This window comes from Nerophis lumbriciformis, linkage group LG29 (assembly GCF_033978685.3).
Source record: "Nerophis lumbriciformis linkage group LG29, RoL_Nlum_v2.1, whole genome shotgun sequence".
In the NCBI taxonomy this organism is placed as follows: domain Eukaryota; kingdom Metazoa; phylum Chordata; class Actinopteri; order Syngnathiformes; family Syngnathidae; genus Nerophis; species Nerophis lumbriciformis.
Window position 1 is genome coordinate 30,121,790 of NC_084576.2, and position 23,683 is coordinate 30,145,472.

Sequence of the window (23,683 nt, forward strand, 5' to 3'; positions counted from 1 at the left end):
CGATGAAAATTAGAGCTGCAACTGTCGCTTATTTTGGTAATCGAGTAATCTATTGATGAGTTTGTTTGATTAATCGAGTAATTGGAAAAAAACACTTTAGAGCCTCAATGTGTATTTTAAGGAAAATAGTTTAAATAAACAAAAATATTTGATATTTGCCATAACCTTTACTGTCTATTTACCTTCTTTTACCCGGTTTTACCTTCTATATGCCTTTTTTCCTTCTATATTTGACTTATTTTACCCTGTTTTACCTTCTTTTACCCTGTTTTACCTTCTTTTACCCTCTATATGCCTTTTTTCCTTCTATATTTGACTTATTTTACCTTGTTTACCTTCTATTTACCTTCTTTGACCCTGTTTTACCTTCCATATGCCTTCTTTTCCTTCTATATTTGACTTATTTTACCCTGTTTACCTTCTATATGCCTTCTATATGCCTTCTTTTCCTTCTTTATTTGACTTATTTACCGTGTTTACCTTCTATTTACCCGGTTTTACCTTCTATATGCCTTCTTTTCCTTGTCTATTTGACTTATTTTACCATGTTTACCTTAAATTTACACCGTTTTACCTTCTATATGCCTTCTTTTCCTTCTATATTTGACTTATTTACTGTGTTTACCTTCTATTTACCCGGTTTTACCTTCTATATGTCTTTTTTCCTTCTATATTTGACTTATTTTATCCTGTTTACCTTCTTTTACCCTGTTTTACCTTCTTTTACCCTCTATATGCCTTTTTTTCTTTCTATATTTGACTTATTTTACCCTGTTTACCTTCTATTTACCTTCTTTGACCCTGTTTTACCTTCCATATGCCTTCTTTTCCTTCTATATTTGACTTATTTTACCCTGTTTACCTTCTATATGCCTTCTTTTCCTTCTTTATTTGACTTATTTACCGTGTTTACCTTCTATTTACCCGGTTTTACCTTCTATATGCCTTCTTTTCCTTCTCTATTTGACTTATTTTACCATGTTTACCTTAAATTTACACCGTTTTACCTTCTATATGCCTTCTTTTCCTTCTATATTTGACTTATTTTACTCTGTTTACCTAATATTTACCCTGTTTTACCTTCTATATGCCTTCTTTTCCTTCTATATTTGACTTATTTTACCCTGTTTACCTTATATTTACCTGCTTTTATCTTATTTTTACCTTCTTTTGTATATATTTTTTTACCTTGTATCTTTTATTTACCTTCTTTTAACTTATATTTAACTCATTCGACCTTTTATTTACCTTATATTTACCTTATTTGACATATTTGAACGTGTTTAATTTCATTTTAACTTCTATAATCCATCTTTTACCTTTTATTTACCTTCTTTTGCCTTCTACTTACCTTCTTTTACCTTCTATTTAACTCATTTGACCTTTTACTTACCTTATTTTACCTTCCGATGTACCTTCTTTGACATATTTTACACAAACAACTATTAGAAATGCAGCCAATACCACATACAGATAATACGTCATGAGACATGCAAATATAAATTAAATACACATAGGACATAAGTGAAGGAAATTAAATGAGCTCAAATATACCAACAATGAGGCGTAATGATGCAATATGTACATACAGCTAGCCTAAGCAGCATGTTGGCATTGATTAGCTCGCAGTCATGCAGTGACCAAATATGCCTGATTAGCAGTCCACACCAGTCAATAACGTCAACAAAACTCACCTTTGTGCTTTCACGCACAGCATAACACGTTTGGTGGACAAAATGAGGCAAAGAAGGAGTGGCATAAAACACGTCTTTCTGTGGCAGCATCGGAGACTGTAAACAAACTATGGTGAGTTCAAGGACCGCCGAAATTAGTAGGACAAAACGGCGCTCGCCAAATACTCTCATCATTGAAGTATGTTTCATATCAACAGGGGGATTTCTAACAATCAGGAAGGTTTGTGTCATGTTTGTCCTCCTACAGCACATGTGTCAAACTCAAGGCCCGCGACATCATTTTATCTGGCTCGCAAACACCTGGAAATTATGTGTCAATAAAATATTTAATATTTTCTCACTAAATGTAATGGAATTTGTTTGAAATTGCATGCCTAATAATGCGCCACACTTTGAACCAAAACCAAACAAGAATGACAAACACATTTCGGGAGAACATCTGCACCTTAACACAACAGAACAAACACCCAGAATCCCATGCAGCCCTGACTCTTCCGGGCTACATTATACACCCCTGCTACCACCAAACCCCGCCCCCACCCCAACCCTGCTCCCTCACACATCAACCCCCCCCCTCTTTCTGTGCGTCGGTTGAGGTGGGCGGGGTTTGGTAGCGGGGGTGTATAATGTATCCCGGAAGAGTTAGGGCTGCATGGGATTCTGGGTATTTGTCCTGTTGTGTTTATGTTGTGTTACTGTGCAGATATTCTCCCGAAATGTGTTTGTCATTCTTGTTTTGGTGTGGGTTCACAGTGTGGCGCATTATTAGTAAGAGTGTAAAATATTTAATATTTTCTCACTAAATGTAATGGAATTTGTTTGAAATTGCATGCCTTTTAAACTTTAATAGTATCCAATATTGCAACAAATATTACAGTATATTATCATACTTTCCAAACATGTTTTTGTCTAAATAAAAATGCTTAACTTTATAGCAAACTACCCATCAAATGAATAAAAATGACAACAAATTTGACGTTGTTCTTTACCGCATCTTACTGTAAATTGAAAAAAACTACTGTTTTTTTGCGTTAAAATTCTGTTGACTGAGCTGCCATATTTTTTACTGTAAAATCTACAGTTGTTGTTTTTGGCGGTGTATTACTAAATGGAAAGACGGTACATTTGTTTTTACGGTAGAAAAATTGCCAGAATAAAAAAAAGAACTTGTGCTGTTTTTCCATTACCAATATAATGTTGTAAAAACCAATGTCAATTTAACACAAAAATTCTGGCAACTAAGCTGCCAGCTTTTTTCGTAAAACCCCCCCCAAAAAAACAGTGGTAGTGTTTTTCCATTTACCGTAAAATGTTAAAAAAATGTAATGTAAAAAATGTAAAACAAAAAATAACAAACCCACTATTTTACAGTAACATTTTGTAAATGTAAAGTTTTTACTGTAAAATTGACAGTCTACTTAAAACAATTTATATAATTAATAATGAAATCCAGTGGCAAAAATTCATACATTATTCACTGTTACAAGCGGCTCTCTGATGCAGCCATAACTGCCATGTGGCCCCCTAAATTAAAACCACTTTGACATCCCTGGTCGACAGAAACCATCCATCCATCCATCCATCCATCTTCTTCCGCTTATCCGAGGTCGGGTCGCGGGGGCAGCAGCCTAAGCAGGGAAGCCCAGACTTCCCTCTCCCCAGCCACTTCGTCCAGCTCCTCCCGGGGGATCCCGAGGCGTTCCCAGGCCAGCCGGGAGACTTAGGCTACCCAACGTGTCCTGAGTCTTCCCCGTGGCCTCCTACCGGTCGGAAACCGTATTAAAACAACAGAAAACATATTAAAACAATTTATTGTTATTTTTTTCAATTTTCATACATTTTTGAAAAAGCTCCAAGGATCCCCTAGGGCGGCGCTAAAAAGTTACAAGTTACCGACCCCTGTTTTATGCAGTCCAAATTTTATGAATTTTTATTATTCAAACAATTGATAAAAACAACATAATTTAAATGATATATTTTTTCTTTTCAAATTATTCAATTTAATCAATTGTAATCGATGAATTGTTGCAGCCCTTAATATATTAAAATGAAAATATTCAATCAATCAATCAATCAATGTTTACTTATATAGCCCTAAATCACGAGTGTCTCAAAGGGCTGCACAAGCCACAACGACATCCTCGGCTCAGATCCCACATCAGGTCAAGGAAAAACTCAACCCAATGGGACAATGAGAAACCTTGGAGAGGACTGCAGATGTGGGGAACCCCCCCACTGGGCGACCGGTGCAATGGACGTCGAGTGCATCTAACATAATATTGTGAGAGTCCAGTCCATAGTGGATCTAACATAATAGTGTGAGAGTCCAGTCCATAGTGGATCTAACATAATAGTGAGAGTTCAGTCCATAGTGGATCTAACATAATAGTGTGAGAGTCCAGTCCATAGTGGATCTAACATAATAGTGTGAGAGTCCAGTCCATAGTGGATCTAACATAATAGTGTGAGAGTCCAGTCCATAGTGGATCTAACATAATAGTGTGAGAGTCCAGTCCATAGTGGATCTAACATAATAGTGTGAGAGTCCAGTCCATAGTGGATCTAACATAATAGTGAGAGTTCAGTCCATAGTGGATCTAACATTATAGTGAGAGTCCAGTCTATAGTGGATCTAACATAATATTGTGAGAGTCCAGTCCATAGTGGATCTAACATAATAGTGAGAGTCCAGTCCATAGTGGATCTAACATAATAGTGTGTGAGTCCAGTCCATAGTGGCTCTAGAGTCCAGTCCATAGTGGATCTAACATAATAGTGTGTGAGTCTAGTCCATAGTGGATCTAACATAATAGTGTGAGAGTCCAGTCCATAGTGGATCTACCATAATAGTGAGAGTCCAGTCCATAGTGGATCTAACATAATAGTGAGAGTCCAGTCCATAGTGGATCTAACATAATAGTGAGAGTCCAGTCCATAGTGGATCTAACATAATAGAGTGAGAGTCCAGTCCATAGTGGATCTAACATAATATTGTGAGAGTCCAGTCCATAGTGGATCTAACATAATAGTGTGAGAGTCCAGTCCATAGTGGATCTAACATAATAGTGAGAGTCCAGTCCATAGTGAATCTAACATAATAGTGAGAGTCCAGTCCATAGTGGATCTAACATAATAGTGAGAGAGTCCAGTCCATAGTGGATCTAACATAATAACGAGAGTCCAGTCCATAGTGGATCTAACATAATAGTGAGAGTCCAGTCCATAGTGGATCTAACATAATAGTGTGAGAGTCCAGTCCATAGTGGATCTAACATAATAGTGAGAGTCCAGTCCATAGTGGGTATAACATAGTAGTGAGAGTCCAGTCCATAGTAGATCTAACATAATAGTGTGAGAGTCCAGTCCATAGTGGGTCTAGCATAATAGTGTGAGAGTCCAGTCCATAGTGGATCTAACATAATACTGTGAGAGTCCAGTCTATAGTGGATCTAACATAATAGTGTGAGAGTCCAGTCCATAGTGGATCTAACATAATGGTGGGAGAGTCCAGTCCATAGTGGATCTAACATAATATTGTGAGAGTCCAGTCCATAGTGGATCTAACATAATAGTGTAAGAGTCCAGTCCATAGTGGATCTAACATAATAGTGTGAGAGTCCAGTCCATAGTGGATCTAACATAATGGTGGGAGAGTCCAGTCCATAGTGGATCTAACATAATATTGTGAGAGTCCAGTCCATAGTGGATCTAACATAATAGTGTAAGAGTCCAGTCCATAGTGGATCTAACATAATAGTGTGAGAGTCCAGTCCATAGCGGATCTAACATAATATTGTCAGAGTCCAGTCCATAGTGGATCTAACATAATAGTGTGAGAGTCCAGTCCATAGTGGATCTAACATAATAGTGTGAGAGTCCAGTCCATAGTGGATCTAACATAATACTGTGAGAGTCCAGTCCATAGTGGATCTAACATAATATTGTGAGAGTCCAGTCCATAGTATATCTAACATAATAGTGTGAGAGTCCAGTCCATAGTGGATCTAACATAATAGAGTGAGAGTCCAGTCCATAGTGGATCTAACATAATATTGTGAGAGTCCAGTCCATAGTGGATCTAACATAATGGAGTGAGAGTCCAGTCCATAGTGGATCTAACATAATATTGTGAGAGTCCAGTCCATAGTGGATCTAACATAATTGTGTGAGAGTCCAGTCCATAGTGGATCTAACATAATAGAGTGAGAGTCCAGTCCATAGTGGATCTAACATAATAGTGAGAGAGTCCAGTCCATAGTGGATCTAACATAATAACGAGAGTCCAGTCCATAGTGGATCTAACATAATAGTGAGAGTCCAGTCCATAGTGGATCTAACATAATAGTGTGAGAGTCCAGTCCATAGTGGATCTAACATAATAGTGAGAGTCCAGTCCATAGTGGGTATAACATAGTAGTGAGAGTCCAGTCCATAGTAGATCTAACATAATAGTGTGAGAGTCCAGTCCATAGTGGGTCTAGCATAATAGTGTGAGAGTCCAGTCCATAGTGGATCTAACATAATACTGTGAGAGTCCAGTCTATAGTGGATCTAACATAATAGTGTGAGAGTCCAGTCCATAGTGGATCTAACATAATGGTGGGAGAGTCCAGTCCATAGTGGATCTAACATAATATTGTGAGAGTCCAGTCCATAGTGGATCTAACATAATAGTGTAAGAGTCCAGTCCATAGTGGATCTAACATAATAGTGTGAGAGTCCAGTCCATAGCGGATCTAACATAATATTGTCAGAGTCCAGTCCATAGTGGATCTAACATAATAGTGTGAGAGTCCAGTCCATAGTGGATCTAACATAATAGTGTGAGAGTCCAGTCCATAGTGGATCTAACATAATACTGTGAGAGTCCAGTCCATAGTGGATCCAACATAATAATGAGAGTCCAGTCCATAGTGGATCTAACATAATAGTGAGAGTCCAGTCCATAGTGGATCTAACATAATAGTGTGAGAGTCCAGTCCATAGTGGATCTAACATAATAGTGTGAGAGTCCAGTCCATAGTGGATCTAACATAATAGTGTGAGAGTCCAGTCCATAGTGGATCTAACATAATATTGTGAGAGTCCAGTCCATAGTAGATCTAACATAATAGTGTGAGAGTCCAGTCCATAGTGGATCTAACATAATAGTGAGAGTCCAGTCCATAGTGGATCTAACATAATAGTGTGAGAGTCCAGTCCATAGTGGATCTAACATAATAGTGTGAGAGTCCAGTCCATAGTGGATCTAACATAATAGTGTGAGAGTCCAGTCCATAGTGGATCTAACATAATAGTGTGAGAGTCCAGTCCATAGTGGATCTAACATAATAGTGAGAGTCCAGTCCATAGTATGTATGTATGTATGTATGTATGTATATGTATATATATACATATATATATAATATTCAATCATGATTTAGAGGATTGCTTGCTTAAGGACATGTGTAGTTGACCTGCATGGACACCTGTCCTCATTGTGAGGCACATACAATTTGTCTTCTGGAGGGGGAGGCAAAACAATGCCCGAAGCTGAGTTTTCCAGCGTCCATGTCCTCGTAATCCACCTGATCAGCATTTTCTCTCTGCTGTGTGTGTGTTTCATGATGAGGTTTCAGATCGTAATTCACTCCATCTGTGCCGCTGAGGAGCGTTCAGCCTCCGACTTGTGTATTTGTCTTACACAAGCCTTTGTCATTTAGCTGGCAGCTAAGCAGGCAAAGTGGTTGAAGGGAGTGCGCCGATGTCTGAGAACATACACACTTTCTTTTTGACACGTTTGACTTTTCTTACGCTGCTTTTTCCCGTAGGCCTTGAAGCAACAGCAACAGAGGAACCAGCGCCGACAGGGTGCCATGCCAACCACCTCCAGCTCCAGGCTGCTTCTAAAGACCATCAAAGATATGGCCGATAATATCACTGCGAAGACCGGTGAGTAGCATCGATGCACATATTACACATTTAACAGGGGTTCACGTAATTATGTCAGTGTCTAATTCACCGTATTTTCCGGACTATAAGCCCGTGCGCCTAATGTACGGTATAATTCTGGTTTTGCTTACCGACCTCGAAGCTATTTTATTTGGTACATGGTGAAAGGATAAGCGTGACCAGTAGATGGCAGTCAAACATAAGAGATATGTGTACCGTATTTTCCGCACCATAAGGCGCCCTGGGTTATAAGCCGCGCCTTCAATGAACGGCATATTTCAAAACTTTGTCCACCTATAAGCCGCCCCGTGTTATAAGCCGCATCTAACTGCGCTAACGGAATGTCAAAAAAACAGTCAGATAGGTCAGTCAAACTTTAATAATATATTAAAAACCAGCGTGATGTGGGCGCGCATGGAGTCGTATATCAACATGGACGGAGCTGCGTGAAAAAAGCCACCCGGCCTCTTCGCGTAAACTTACCTTAACCACTCGCTCATCTTTTCTTCATCCATCCATCCCTTCGAGTTAGCTTTTATGATGACGCCGGCTGGAAAGGTCTCTTTTGGCAAGGTCTTCCTTTTGAATATCATCATGGGTGGAAGTTTCTGGCCATTAGCATGGCAAGCTAGAACCACAGTGAAGGATGACTTCTCATTCCCTGTGGTGCGAATATTCACCGTACGTGCTCCCGTTGTATCCACAGTGCGGTTCACAGGAATATCAAAAGTCAGTGGAACCTCGTCCATGTTGATAATGTTCTCTGGCCGGATCTTTTTTTCAGCTATCTTGTTTTTACAATATGCACGGAAAGTAGCCAGCTTTTCTTGAAAGTCTTTAGGCAGTTGCTGTGAAATAGTAGTCCGTGTGCGGATGGAGAGATTGCGTCTTTTCATGAACCGGAAACCTGTCGCTAGTAGGAGCCATTTTGTGGTCTTTACAGATGTAAACACACAAAGGAAATGAAACGTAATATCCGCGCGCCTCTTCTTCTCTTTCGCGGGCGGGTGGTTGCTTACAGTAGAAGAAGAAGCGCTTCCTGTTCTATGGGGGCGGGTGCTTACCTTGGCGGTTGCTTGCGTAGAAGAAGAAGCACTTCCTCTTCTACGGGGAAAAAAGATGGCGGCTGTTTACCGTAGTTGCGAGACCGAAACTTTATGAAAATGAATCTTAATATTAATCCATATATAAAGCGCACCGGGTTATAAGCCGCACTGTCAGCTTTTGAGTAAATTTGTGGTTTTTAGGTGCGGCTAATAGTGCGGAAAATACGGTAGATTGCAATATGACTCACGTAAACAACACCAAAATCTTCCATTGAAAATATAGAACATTACACACGGCGCTCAAAAATCTATGAAAATATTTCAGTATGACTTTGGTAAGCTATGAAGCCACACCGCTTGATGGATTGTACTGTGCTTCAACATAGGAGTATCATTATGGTGTGTGTATAAGGTAAGACATATTATCTGGCGTTTTGTTTCACAATATTATGCAAAAGCAACTTTTCTTACCTTCTGGTTCCCGCTCATGTGTATTTGGGATCTGCATAAGTCCTGAAAAATTGCGCCTTTGTAGTCCGTGCTGACACCGTAGTCGATAAACTTCTTCTTGTTATGGGACATTCATCCTCCGCTGTTGCCATTTTTAATATAAAGTAGTGCATACCTGCCAACTATTCCGGTTTTCCCGTAATTAGTACGGTTTTCATCAACCTATTCCGGGTTACGGTGATAAAAAATACGGTTTTTCATTAATTAAAAAAATATATTTTTTAAAAATGCGCGAGGCTATTTATAGCACCGCTGCCAAGCACGAGGCACCAGTTGCCATTGTTTCCAAACGAGCGAACGATCATGGAATCAGCCGGAGAAAAATCGCAAACGAGTCTTAAACCGAAAAGAAAACTGCAGTCATTCCGTGAAGAATATTCAAAAGCCTATCCGAGAATAATTATCCGTTCCAAAAAGGGTGAAAACTACGCGAATTGCACCTTGTGCAGACAAGATTTTTCGATCGGACACGGAGGAATTAGCGATGTAAAAGACCACGTTGGGACAAAAGAACACAAGTCTAATGCCGTTGCTAGCGATACAAGTGGAAAACTTTCAACGTATTTCGGATTTTAGCCACAAAAAGGTAATGACACCAATGTTATCTATTGGAATTGTTTAGTACTGTTATACTGTTAAAAGTGTTTGTACTATTTATGCTTTCAAGTCCAAGTTGAAGAAATCTTGTTAAATGTTGACAGCATAACTACCAAAATACAGAAGTATGTCCTTAATATTTTTGCAGTGCTATTTCTGTTGAAAAGTTCAAATGATTACATTAGAGATGTGATGTGCCACTTTTCAAGTGTCTGATGGCTTAAATTAATTTTCATGAATTTTTCATATTTTGAATTCTTTTGAAAGGCTTACAAAAAAACTACATTTGAATTGTAATTCCATGCTATTGACAGGACTATTAATTTTAATGAAGTTAGCTTACCATGTTTACAGTATGATAATTGTGATAGAAATGTGAATTTTAGGCACAGAATATTTTTTACAATTGAACAAGGCAGTAGATTATACAAGCTTGGACAGAAAGTTAATAATGACACCAATTTTTTTTTTTATGGAATTGTTTAGTACTGTTTTACCATTTGTTTACTGTAAAAAGTGTTTATACTGTTTATACTTTCAATTAACAAATTGAAGTCTTGTGAAAGGTTGACAGGATAACTGGCATTAACTGTCAACATAATTTCAAACTATTGAAGTTAGCTTACAGAATAAACATGTCAATCAACCCATATGATTTTTGCTGTAATATTTTTGTTTTGAAAAGTCACTGTGACTGATAGAAAAGTGATGGTTTTAGCAACATTTTAACCTGTCTGAATGCTAATAATCATTTTGCGTCGGCCTGAACCCCCCACCAGGACTTTGTCCTGGACCTACCAGGGCCTGCGGCCCCTGGACCCTGGCTACTAGGTTTTTCTGATTTCAAAAGTTGGCAGGTATGGTAGTGTAAAGTTCTTACTTATATCCGTCAGTAAACTCACCATGAAAGCACTAAAACATACCGGTGTAGTGAGTTTATATTATTATATATATTATATCATATTATTATACACAATAGTACTACTATAAACTAGGGTTGTTCGATACACCGGTACTAATAAAGTGCAGATCTGCTTTTTTTTTTTTTTTGAATGTTGACTATTGTTTAATAAAAAATAAAAAGCGCAATTCCCCTTTAAGAGTCTCCTTTTTTCCTCTTCAAAGATCTTTACCTCCCCGTCGTACCGAGGAAAGTTTCTCCAAGGTCGAGTCGTCTGAGTGCAGGTAAATCTGAAGAACCTGTTTTTATTGGTGTTTTTTAAGTCCGTTTATTGTCTTGTGTTTGCTCCAAAGGGCACCTGAAACGCAACAAGTGTAAAATAGACGTCGAGACGCCGGACTCCATTTTGGTCAACACCAACCTGCGGGCGATTATCAACAAGCACACCTTCTCTGTCCTGCCGCCAGACTGCCAGCAGAAACTCCTGCGACTTCTGCCCCAAGTCGACCAGCAGGTGGCGCTTCCCATACCCGTGCACGTTTTTCGATGTGCTGATTTTTGTGTCTTCTTTGGCAGGCCTGCATGGACGGCCTCCTCAAGGTGACCACCTCTGCCTTAAACAACGAGTTCTTCACATCAGCAGCCCAGTCGTGGAAAGAAAGGCTGGCTGAGGGTCAGTACAGGGGTGCCACCCTTTTTCTGCAGGCAACTACTTTTCAATTGACCAAGTGGAGGGGATCTACCTCATTCATATATATCATTTATATTGATTTATTTATGAAAGAGAGGTTTTTGTTAACAAGTTAAAGGTGTTTAATGATAATACAAGCATGTTTAACATTCCTTTCTGTCATGAAGACAAGAATATAAGTTGGTATGACTGTGATGACTTGCATTGATTGGAATCAGACAGAAGTGATAACGTCCACATTTTCAAATGGAGGAGAAAAAAAGTTATGGCGTCACATTAGTGCCAAAAATCCGAGCGCATGAAAACTGTTATCGCGCGCTGATTCTCCACTTCGTGCGCGCGCGACACCCTTTTGCGCGCGCGTGGTGCCTTTCTGTGCGCGCGCGGTGCCTTTCTGTGCGCGCGCGGTGCCTTTTTGCGCGCTCTCTGTGTACTCCTGGCATCTCTCTATGGCGTCACATTAGTGCCAAAAATCCGAGCGCATAAAAACTGTTATCGCGCGCTGATTCTCCACTTCGCGCGCGCGCGGTGCCTTTCTGTGCGCGCGCGGTGCCTTTCTGCGCGCGCGCAACGCCTTTCTGCGCGCTCTCTGTGTATTCCTGGCATCTCTCCTCGCGCTGTCATGTTTCTTTTTGGCACTTTGGGGGCGGGTATGCTTAGACGGCCCCTTCTTTCTGATTGGTCAGGCGAAAAACGCTGAAAAATGCTCAGAGCCAATCAGAAGTATAGCAGGGCGGGTCATCGTCAATATGTATCAAGATTTACGGAGGAAGAAGTGGATAAAAAAATGTCGCGCGCTGATGAAGGTTATTTCATACCACATAAACACAATACAGGGTAATACAAAATGTGAGCCAAATAAATAATAAGACAACAAACACCATAATCACATCTTTCAGCCAGAACTGGTCCACCAGCAATAACACCCAACCATAACATTATTTTATATTTTCACTTCTTCTTGAACATTTGTTTTCTAATTTATGGAATTTCTTTTGATTCAGCCATAAAACTAATGAAATAATCTTTGAATTTTGTTTTTAAAATGTTAAAAATAGCTTTTAATAATGTATTCTGAAACAGTTTAAAATAATCAGAAAACTGACTAACACTGACCCTACACAACTATGTTTCACAATTAAGTCTTTTTTTTTTAAAGCGAAAGAGGTAATTTCAACAGGTACAGCATCCTATGTCATATCTACATGTAATAAGATTTGTAACAAGGCAAACCGTTTGTAAATTGGTCGAAAATCGAGCAAGTTATGGTAATTTAATTAGTACATGCACCATTGACTTCAATGTAATGATTGAGGCTAGATGTCCGAGGTAAGATGGCTACAACGTTGCTACACTGGAGAATGATTGGTCATATGAAAAATGCTCACAGCAAATCAGAAAGGAGGGGCCGTCTAAGCATACCCTCCCCCAAAGTGCCAAAAAGAAACATGACAGCGCGAGGAGAGATGCCAGGAGTACACAGAGAGCGCGCAAAAAGGCACCGCGCGCACAGAAAGGCACCGCGCGCGCAAAATGGTGTCGCGCACGAAGTGGAGAGTCAGCGCGCGATAACAGTTTATGCGCTCGAATTTTTGGCACTAATGTGACGCCATAAAAAGTCTTCCTTTCTGTCCAATACCACATGAAAGTGCTTCCTTTTTGACATCTTATTTGTCCAGCTTCCATACTCCTTTTTATACACTTTACAAGAAATACATTGGCGGCAAACTCCGTGTCTTGTGTGTAGTCAGTCTTTAGAGTTTTGACGGCAGGTACGGCGCGAGAAGCTGTAGAAATAAAAAGGGTTTCTCGCCTTCCTGTCGGTCGTTTTTTCTTAATAATGATCTGGCAGCAGCCAGCGTCATCTCACAAGACCCTCGGGTGCCGTGAATGTCAATCAAGTGACGGAAGTGGCGTCTTGGTGAAGATTGATGATCGATAATTTTTAGGTCTATTGCTCTGATTACTGCTTTGCACACTCTTGGCATTCTCTCGATGAGCTTCAAGACTACCTCTTGAAGCTCATCGCAATGGCCCATTGCAAAAGGACTCCCGAAGGGAGTCCTTATGCAATGGGCCATTGCGGGCCCTAATAATCCGCATATAATGTGCCGTTGTTGAGTGTCTGTGCTGCCTAGAGCTCGGCAGAGTAACCGTGTAATACTCTTCCATATCAGTAGGTGGCAGCAGGTAGCTAATTTCTGTGTAGATGTCGGGAACATGGTTTGTCGTGATCACGATATGCGGAAGGCAGCGTGCTGGTAAAAAGGTATCGAACGCTTAAACCAAAAATAAACAAAAAGGCGAGTGGCCGCTAAGAAAAGGCATGGAAGCTTAGGGATGGCTATGCAAAACAAAACTAAAACTGAACTGGCTGCAAAGTAAACAGAAACAGAATGCTGGACGACAGCAAAGACTTAACAGCGTGTGGAGCAGACGGCGTCCACAAAGTACTGACACGACAATCAACAATGTCCCCAGAAAGAAGGATAGCGTCCGCACAACTTAAATAGTCTTGATTGCGAAAACAAAACAAAGGAAGACATGAAACTGCTACAAGGAAAATCCTAACAAAACTGGAAAAGTCACCAAAATAGTAGCGTGAGACAAGAACTAAAACACTACACACAGGAAAACGTCAAAAAAAACTCTAAATAAGTCACGTCATGATGTGACAGATGGTGACAGTACACCTACTTTGAGACAAGAGTTATACTGATGCGTGGTTGGTTATGGTTTGAATTCATATCCAACAATTGCGAGAACGACTTTTTATCCTGAATATCCTCTGCCGAGTTTAATTTTTTAATGTTTCCTGCTGTAGGTAATGCCTGTTTTTCGCATTTGTTTTTACAAAATGGTGTTGTGGTATTGCCGGTCTTAGTGGGGAAGAGTTGCATCATTTACAGACCACATTGGTCTGACTACGGTACTTTGGGGGGAAAAAACTGCCATACTGTCCAAACTTTTGGCCTGTACTGTATAAAAAAAATATGCAGATTTTTTTTAGTGGATGCTGTTTTTTTTACTTGGACTTTTTTGCCTCCAGGTGAATTTACTCCGGAGCTGCAACTGCGAATGCGGCAGGAAATTGAGAAGGAAAAGAAGGTCGAGCAGTGGAAGGAGGCCTTCTTCGAAAGTTACTTTGGTGAAAAGTAGGTGGACAATCTGGGAGGTCAATCAATCAATGGAAGACCGGATGCAGTGAGAGTCCAGTCTATAGTGGATCTAACATAATAGTGGGAGAGTCCAGTCCATAGTGGATCTAACATAATAGTGAGAGTCCAGTCCATAGTGGATCTAACATAATAGTGTGAGAGTCCAGTCCATAGTGGATCTAACATAATATTGTGAGAGTCCAGTCCGTAATGGATCTAACATAATAGTGAGAGTCCAGTCCATAGTGGATCTAACATAATAGTGAGAGTCCAGTCCATAGTGGATCTAACATAATAGTGAGAGAGTCCAGTCCATAGTGGATCTAACATAATAGTGTGGGAGTCCAGTCCATAGTGGATCTAACATAATAGTGGGAGAGTCCAGTCCATAGTGGATCTAACATAATAGTGAGAGTCCAGTCCATAGTGGATCTAACATATTAGTGAGAGTCCAGTCCATAGTGGATCTAACATAATAGTGAGAGTCCAGTCTATAGTGGATCTAACATAATAGTGGGAGAGTCCAGTCCATAGTGGATCTAACATAATAGTGAGAGTCCAGTCCATAGTGGATCTAACATAATAGTGTGAGAGTCCAGTCCATAGTGGATCTAACATAATAGTGGGAGAGTCCAGTCCATAGTGGATCTAACATAATAGTGAGAGTCCAGTCCATAGTGGATATAACATAATAGTGTGAGAGTCCAGTCCATAGTGGATCTAACGTAATAGTGAGAGTCCAGTCCATAGTGGATCTCACATAATAGTGAGAGTCCAGTCCATAGTGGATCTAACATAATAGTGAGAGTCCAGTCTATAGTAGATCTAACATAATAGTGTGAGAGTCCAGTCCATAGTGGATCTAATGTAATAGTGAGAGTCCAGTCCATAGTGGATCTAACATAATAGTGAGAGTCCAGTCCATAGTGGATCTAACATAATAGTGTGAGAGTCCAGTCCATAGTGGATCTAACATAATAGTGTGGGAGTCCAGTCCATAGTGGATCTAACATAATAGTGGGAGAGTCCAGTCCGTAGTGGATCTAACATAATAGTGAGAGTCCAGTCCATAGTGGATCTAACATATTAGTGAGAGTCCAGTCCATAGTGGATCTAACATATTAGTGTGAGAGTCCAGTCCATAGTGGATCTAGCATAATAGTGAGAGTCTAGTCCATAGTGGATCTAACATAATAGTGAGAGTCCAGTCCATAGTGGATCTAACATAATAGTGAGAGTCCAGTCCATAGTGGATCTAACATAATAGTGAGAGTCCAGTCCATAGTGGATCTAACATAATAGTGAGAGTCCAGTCCATAGTGGATCTAACATAATATTGTGAGAGTCCACTCCATAGTGGATCTAACATAATAGTGTGAGAGTCCAGTCCATAGTGGATCTAACATAATAGTGAGAGTCCAGTCCATAGTGGATCTAACATAATAGTGAGAGTCCAGTCTATAGTAGATCTAACAAGGGGGGCAGAGGAGAAAAGAAAAGAAACGGCAGATCAACTGGTCTAAAAGGGGAGTCTATTTAAAGGCTAGAGTATACAAATGAGTTTTAAGATGGGACTTAAATGCTTCTACTGAGGTAGCATCTCTAACTGTTACCGGTAGAACATTCCAGAATACTGGAGCCCCAATAGAAAACGCTCTATAGCCCGCAGACTTTTTTTGGGCTCTGGGAATCACTAATAAGCCGGAGTTCTTTAAACGCAGATGGAGCTAAACCGTGTAGTATTTTATACGTAAGTAGTAAAACCTTAAAGTCACATCTTAAGTGCACAGGAAGCCAGTGCAGGTGAGCCAGTATAGGCGTAATATGATCAAACTTTGTGGTTCTTGTCAAAAGTCAAAAGTCTAGGAGGATCTAACATAATAGTGTGAGAGTCCAGTCCATAGTGGATCTAACATAATAGTGAGAGTCCAGTCCATAGTGGATCTAACATAATAGTGTGAGAGTCCAGTCCATAGTGGATCTAACATAATAGTGAGAGTCCAGTCCATAGTGGATCTAACATAATAGTGTGAGAGTCCAGTCCATAGTGGATCTAACATAATAGTGTGGGAGTCCAGTCCATAGTGGATCTAACATAATAGTGTGAGAGTCCAGTCCATAGTGGATCTAACATAATAGTGTGAGAGTCCAGTCCATAGTGGATCTAACATAATATTGTGAGAGTCCAGTCCATAGTGGATCTAACATAATAGTGTGAGAGTCCAGTCCATAGTGGATCTAACATAATAGTGTGAGAGTCCAGTCCATAGTGGATCTAACATAATATTGTGAGAGTCCAGTCCATAGTGGATCTAACATAATAGTGTGAGAGTCCAGTCCATAGTGGATCTAACATAATAGTGTGAGAGTCCAGTCCATAGTGGATCTAACGTAATAGTGAGAGTCCAGTCCATAGTGGATCTAACATAATAGTGTGAGAGTCCAGTCCATAGTGGATCTAACATAATAGTGAGAGTCCAGTCCATAGTGGATCTAACATAATAGTGAGAGTCAAGTCCATAGTGGATCTAACATAATAGTGGGAGAGTCCAGTCCATAGTGGATCTAACATAATAGTGAGAGTCCAGTCCATAGTGGATCTAACATAATAGTGTGAGAGTCCAGTCCATAGTGGATCTAACATAATAGTGGGAGAGTCCAGTCCATAGTGGATCTAACATAATAGTGAGAGTCCAGTCCATAGTGGATCTAACATTATAGTGAGAGTCCAGTCCATAGTGGATCTAACATATTAGTGAGAGTCCAGTCCATAGTGGATCCAACATAATAGTGAGAGTCCAGTCCATAGTGGATCTAACATATTAGTGACAGTCCAGTCCATAGTGGATCTAACATAATAGTGACAGTCCAGTCCATATTGAATCTAACATAATAGTGGGAGAGTCCAGTCCATAGTGGATCTAACATAATAGTGAGAGTCCAGTCCATAGTGGATCTAACATAATAGTGGGAGAGTCCAGTCCATAGTGGATCTAACATAATAGTGAGAGTCCAGTCCATAGTGGATCTAACATAATAGTGTGAGAGTCCAGTCCATAGTGGATCTAACATAATAGTGGGAGAGTCCAGTCCATAGTGGATCTAACATAATAGTGAGAGTCCAGTCCATAGTGGATCTAACATTATAGTGAGAGTCCAGTCCATAGTGGATCTAACATATTAGTGAGAGTCCAGTCCATAGTGGATCCAACATAATAGTGAGAGTCCAGTCCATAGTGGATCTAACATATTAGTGACAGTCCAGTCCATAGTGGATCTAACATAATAGTGAGAGTCCAGTCCATATTGAATCTAACATAATAGTGGGAGAGTCCAGTCCATAGTGGATCTAACATAATAGTGAGAGTCCAGTCCATAGTGGAGCTAACATAATATTGTGAGAGTCCAGTCCATAATGGATCTAACATAATAGTGAGAGTCCAGTCCATAGTGGATCTAACGTAATAGTGAGAGTCCAGTCCATAGTGGATCTAACATAATAGTAAGAGTCCAGTCCATAGTGGATCTAACATAATAGTGGGAGAGTCCAGTCCATAGTGAGAGTCCAGTCTAGGAGGTGTTGCTTCAAATTTTCTAAAAAAAATGACAGCTTCTTTCTCTGCAGCTCCGGACTAAGCATTGAGGAATCCAAAGAGCTGACCAAAGTGGATCTGAAACGGGAGAAAAAGCTTCATCAGTCGGTAACGGCCGTTAAAGCGTCGGTGGAAACCAAAGGCGCCAAGAACCGCCAGTGGACCGACGGCGTGGCGGCAAAATCAACGCCGTCACAGACGCAGCCTCCGAAACCATCTCTCTCCATCCCGGAACCCATGAAGACCAGGCGCTCTCAGTACGCCGAGGATCGTAAGATGCACGCAGCTCTTCAGCCTGCTCCAACCCCTGCACCGCCACCAGCGCAGCCCGTGAAGCAGACCGAAGACGCCCCGGCAGTGACACAGACTGAGCGGAGCGAGGAAGAGGATAAACCAGAACTCCCCCGGGCTCCCGTCGAGCCGAGCCCGCCGCCAATATTCGAGCCAAAGGTTGAGCAGAGCCTGCCGCTAAAAGTCGAGCCGGAGGTAACGGAGGATCAGCCGGTGTCCACGGTTAAGCCCCTGGGGGAGATCAAGTCGGAACCTGACGGGACCCCCGAGGAGCAGAAAAGGAAGTCTCCCGACGCGAGGGAGGATGAGGTGACACCAGAGAAAAGACCGCGCTTGTCCTCAGCTTCCTCCGCGTCGTCTTCCGTTTCGTCAGTGTCTCCCACGGCGTCGTCCGCACCAAGCCCTGCGACGCCCACGTCAACTGGCAAACCCAGAGTTCCACCACTCAAGGTAGGGAGATTATCCAGATGTGGTTGATTGGTTCACGTTCAGTTCACGCCTTAAAGGTTGCAAATAATACTGTTTTTCAGCAACAGTAAATACGTCTGTACTAGAGATGCGCGGTTTGCGGGCACAACCGCGGAGTCCGCGGATTATCCGCGGATCGGGCGGATGAAATAAAAAAAAATTAGATTTTATCCGCGGGTCGGGTCGGGCGGTTGAAAAAAAAAAAAAAATTAGATTTTAAATAGATTCAGGCGGGTGGCAGTTAAACCAATTCGGAAATATATATACATAGTTAAATGTTGTTACCCACATACGAAAAACGAGCAGGCACCTGCTGCATATGCCACAACAGAAGAAAAAAAAAAAAAGAGATGGACACTTTTACGGAGCGGAGAAGGGACGCCTCGCCGGGGTCCGGGACCGAGGCCCCTTCCCCCGAGAGGGCCCCACTGGGAGCCGTAGCTGAGGCGATCCGCGAGAAGGGCCCGACGCACGTCCAGGGTCACCACCGCGCCCACCGCACCGACACCCCGCCTCGTCCGCTTTTGCCGCGGCCGGCGTCACGCGTAGCAGGTAAGCAGCTTACCTGCCCGCCACCCCCGTGGCCGGGGGCTCGTAACAGGGGTCGCTCCGCCCGCGCAGCTTACCTGCCCGCCACCCCTGTTGCCGGGGGAGCGTAACAGGGGCCACTCCGCGCGCAGTGCGCTCACGAAAGGGGTGGGGCTCACCCTGGTTGATATAGACAGCAGGACGGTGGCCATGGAAGTCGGAACCCGCTAAGGAGTGTGTAACAACCCACCTGCCGAATCAACTAGCCCTGAAAATGGATGGCGCTGGAGCGTCGGGCCCATACCCGGCCGTCGCCGGCAGCGAGACGCGCTTGGAAGTGCGCTCAGCGCGGCTCCCATATGATTGCGCACTGGTGTGCGTCTGGGTCGTGACAGCGTGGCACGCGAATGTCTGTGCTGCATTGGATCAGTCTCCTTTCTTTAACAGGCAAAAGCTTTATAACCTCACTAATGCCTTGCATCGTCTATATTAGATATATAACAACGGGCGGGTGCGGTTCTGATCAAATGTTACATCGGGTGGATGGCGGATGGTTGACGACTTTCTGATGCGGTTGCGGATGAAATAATTGCCTATCCGCGCATCTCTAGTCTGTACCCTGTAAAGCACACCTGGGCAAATTAAGGCCCGTTAAGCTTTCCAATCTGGCCCGCCGGACATTCCCAAATAATTTTTTTACATCTTTAAGAGGGAAAGTGTAGCTGCCATTATGATGTGATTTGATTTTTATTAAGGATCCCCATTGGCTGGTTGCCACAGCAACCCACTAGTCTTCCTGGGGTCCACAAACTCAATACAATTACAAGTAAAAGCATATAATTATAACTACACAATACAGAAACCAATAAAAGCATCAACCAGCAGTTTCAGGTATTCCAGATTGGTTTCCACACATCACGAAATGTATGTAAGTTACCAGAAATCTCATATTTCAGTTTTTCAATGTGGAGGAGTCCCACTAGCTCCCCCAACCAGGCTTCAAACTTAGGTGGTGAGTCAGATTTCCACGCTCTCAAAATGCATCTCTTTGCTATGAGCCATACTTGCCAACCCTCCCGGATTTTCCGGGAGACTCCCGAAATTCAGCGCCTCTCCCGAAAACCTCCCGGGACAAATTTTCTCCCGAAAATCTCCCGAAATTCAGGCGGAGCTGGAGGCCACGCCCCCTCCAGCTCCATGCGGACCTGAGTGACGTGTTGACAGCCTGTTCACACGTCCGCTTTCCCACAATATAAACAGCTAATGATCGAGGGCGAGTTCTTGGTTTCTTATGTGGGTTTATTGTTAGGCAGTTTCATTAACGTCCTCCCAGCGCGGTAACAACACACAACAACAGCAGTCAAGTTTTCGTCTACCATAAAGCAGTTGGTCTGCCGTTAACAGCAATGTTGTGACACTTTTAAACAGGACAATACTGCCATCTACTGTACATGCATATGTGACCCACCCATAATGTGTCACATTTTTGTGTTGATTTATTTATTTTATTTTGTGGTTTGAATTCGTTTTTGGAGCTGTCATTACACATTTATCGGTCAGTAGGGGGCAGTAGGGCGTTTCTTCCCAATTGAATGCTATCACCTGCAGACCGGAAGTGTCTTGTCATTCTGATGAGCGCGACCAGTCTGTGAACAATTGAAACGTCCTGTGTGCTTCTTCCTCCTGTATTAACAGATTAGTTTTGGTGAATCAACTCACTGAATAATATCCATGTGATCTTTATAAGTTTAAGTACACATTCTGATGGTGGAGCCTAACTCTAAAGTGTTTGTGAGTTGTAGTTTGTATTTGTGAATGAATCCAGTGCACAGCTGCAGTAATCAATACAAAAAGGTGACGTGAGTGCGCAATGTTTATATAGGAACTTCTGATCCTAATTCAGACTCCCAAATTAGAGCTCCCGTTTTCTTATTGATTTTAAAATGTATATTTGTATGATGTGTGTGTTCTGAAATAGTGACAGAGAATAGAACAAGAATGGACAATTCAACCCTTAACTCAACAATGAGTAGATGAGTGTTATGTGTGTGTGTATATGTGTAAATAAATGAACACTGAAATTCAAGTATTTATTTTATTTATATATATATATATATGTGTGTATATATATATATATATATATGTGTGTAATAAAATATATATATATATATAGCTAGAATTCACTGAAAGTCAAGTATTTCTTATATATATATATATATATCTTAACCACGCCCCCCGCCCCACCCCCCACCCCCCCACCTCCCGAAATCGGAGGTCTCAAGCTTGGCAAGTATGCTATGAGCATACCATAGGCCACCACTGTGCTAACATTCCGACCCATTTTGTCTGAAGTGTTAGAAATGCCAAGCAAAGCAATTTCAGGGGCAGGATCCAGATTTACTTATTTACTGTAAAATCTTGTTTTTAACGGTGTATTACTGTAAATGGAAAGACGGTACATTTGTTTTGACGGTAGAAAAACTGGCAGCTAAGTTGCCAGAATAAGAAAATAACTTGTACTGTTTTTCCATTACCAATATAATGTTGTAAAAACCAATGTCAATTTAACACAAAAATTCTGGCAACTAAGCTGCCAGCTTTTTCCGTAAAAACCCTCCCAAAAAACAATGGTACTGTTTTTCTATTTACCGTAAAATGTGGTAAATGTAAAGTTTTTACAGTAAAATCGACAGTCTACTTAAAAAATATATATAACGAGATGAGGCAATTCCTGAAGGAATTGCGTGTGAATGCTCCAATGCTGAAGTTGAACTGAAATCCTGGAATTTTTTTTAGAATTGTTGAAGTAGAGCACACAATTCCCAAACGGGCTGAATATTTTGATGTTGGAACCGTTTGAATCAGATGTAAAATGTGGGCGTTGTGGAAGAATGTCCCATTGATTCCAATGGGAATTTCCCAAAAAATTGGGGATTTCGGGAAAAAGCGGGAATTTTTTTGAAAATGGTAAAAGAAAACTTGAATGGTCTGAATGAGTTGAAATTAGAGATGTCCGATAATATCAGACTGCTAATATTATCGGTTGATAAATGCTTTAAAATGTGATATCGGAAATTATCGGTATCTGTTTCAAAAAGTAAAATGTATGACTTTTTAAAACGCCGCTGTGTTCACGGACGTAGGGAGAATTACAGAGCGCCAATAAACCTTAAAGGCACTGCCTTTGCGTGCCGGCCCGGTCACGTAATACCTACGGCTTTTCACACACACAAGTGAATGCAAGGCATACTTGGTCAACAGCCATACAGGTCACTGAGGGTGGCCGTATAAACAACTTTAACACTGTGACAAATATGCGCCACACTGTGAACCCACACCAAACAAGAATGACAAAACACATTTCGGGAGAACATCCGCACCGTAACACAACATAAACACAACAGGACAAATACCCAGAACCCCTTGCAGCACTAACTCTTCCGGGACGCTACAATATACACCCCCCGCTACCCCTTACCCTCCTACCCCCCACCTCAACCTCCTCATGCTCTCTCAGGGAGAGCATGTCCCAAATTCCAAGCTGCTGTTTTGAGGCATGTTAAAAAAAATTATGCACTTTGTGACTTCAATAATAAATATGGCAGTGCCATGTTGGCATTTTTTTTCCCATAACTTGAGTTGATTTATTTTGGAAAACCTTGTTACATTGTTTAATGCACAACAAAATTAGGCATAATAATGTGTTAATTCCACCACTGTATATATCGGTATTGGTTGATATCGGAATCGGTAATTAAGAGTTGGACAATATCGGGATATCGGCAAAAAAGCCATTATCGGACATCTCTAGTCTGAATGAGTTGAAATGGTTGGTGTTGGAATTTTTCAAATCGGTGGAGTAATGTTCAAGTAGTAACATGTTGAATTGAGAAATGGTATTATGGAATTTCCGGACTTTTTCCAGTTCAATAAACAACTTTGTTTTTTTGTCCTGATTAAGAGGAATGTTTTGACGGTGGAACGGTTGAAATGCGTTGAAAAATGTGGGCGGAGTAGTCGCCAGAGAAAAGGGTGGAAATAGGGCTTCTGGGAATTCCTGGACTGTTTTTGAACTTGGAAAAATTATAGTTTTAATTTTTAGAAGGGTTGAAGGTGGAATGGTTTGAATCGGTTGAAAAATTTGGAAATGGTGGAACTTTGAAAAATGGCCAATTCATTTTGAATGGGAAAAATGTCCCGGAAAACCTGGAAATCTGGGAATTTTTGGAATTTGTCAAGGGAAAGCCAGCGATTCTCGAATAGGCTGAACAGTTT

At 41.3% G+C, this 23,683-nt stretch overlaps 1 protein-coding gene across 3 annotated transcripts in view; it reads left to right on the top strand.

The window, feature by feature from the left end:
* asxl2 (ASXL transcriptional regulator 2) overlaps nt 1-23,683 on the top strand; it is a 40,772-nt gene that overhangs the window by 12,743 nt on the left and 4,346 nt on the right. For 2 of the 3 annotated variants that reach the window (XM_061924531.1, XM_061924532.1), the window contains exons 6-11: nt 7,505-7,625; nt 10,904-10,963; nt 11,033-11,193; nt 11,256-11,352; nt 14,420-14,525; nt 18,154-18,862. In XM_061924531.1, the coding sequence (XP_061780515.1) occupies nt 7,505-7,625; nt 10,904-10,963; nt 11,033-11,193; nt 11,256-11,352; nt 14,420-14,525; nt 18,154-18,862 (1,254 nt within the window). The remainder of the gene's footprint in view (nt 1-7,504; nt 7,626-10,903; nt 10,964-11,032; nt 11,194-11,255; nt 11,353-14,419; nt 14,526-18,153; nt 18,863-23,683) is intronic. The other variant, XM_061924533.1, reaches the window with a different exon arrangement.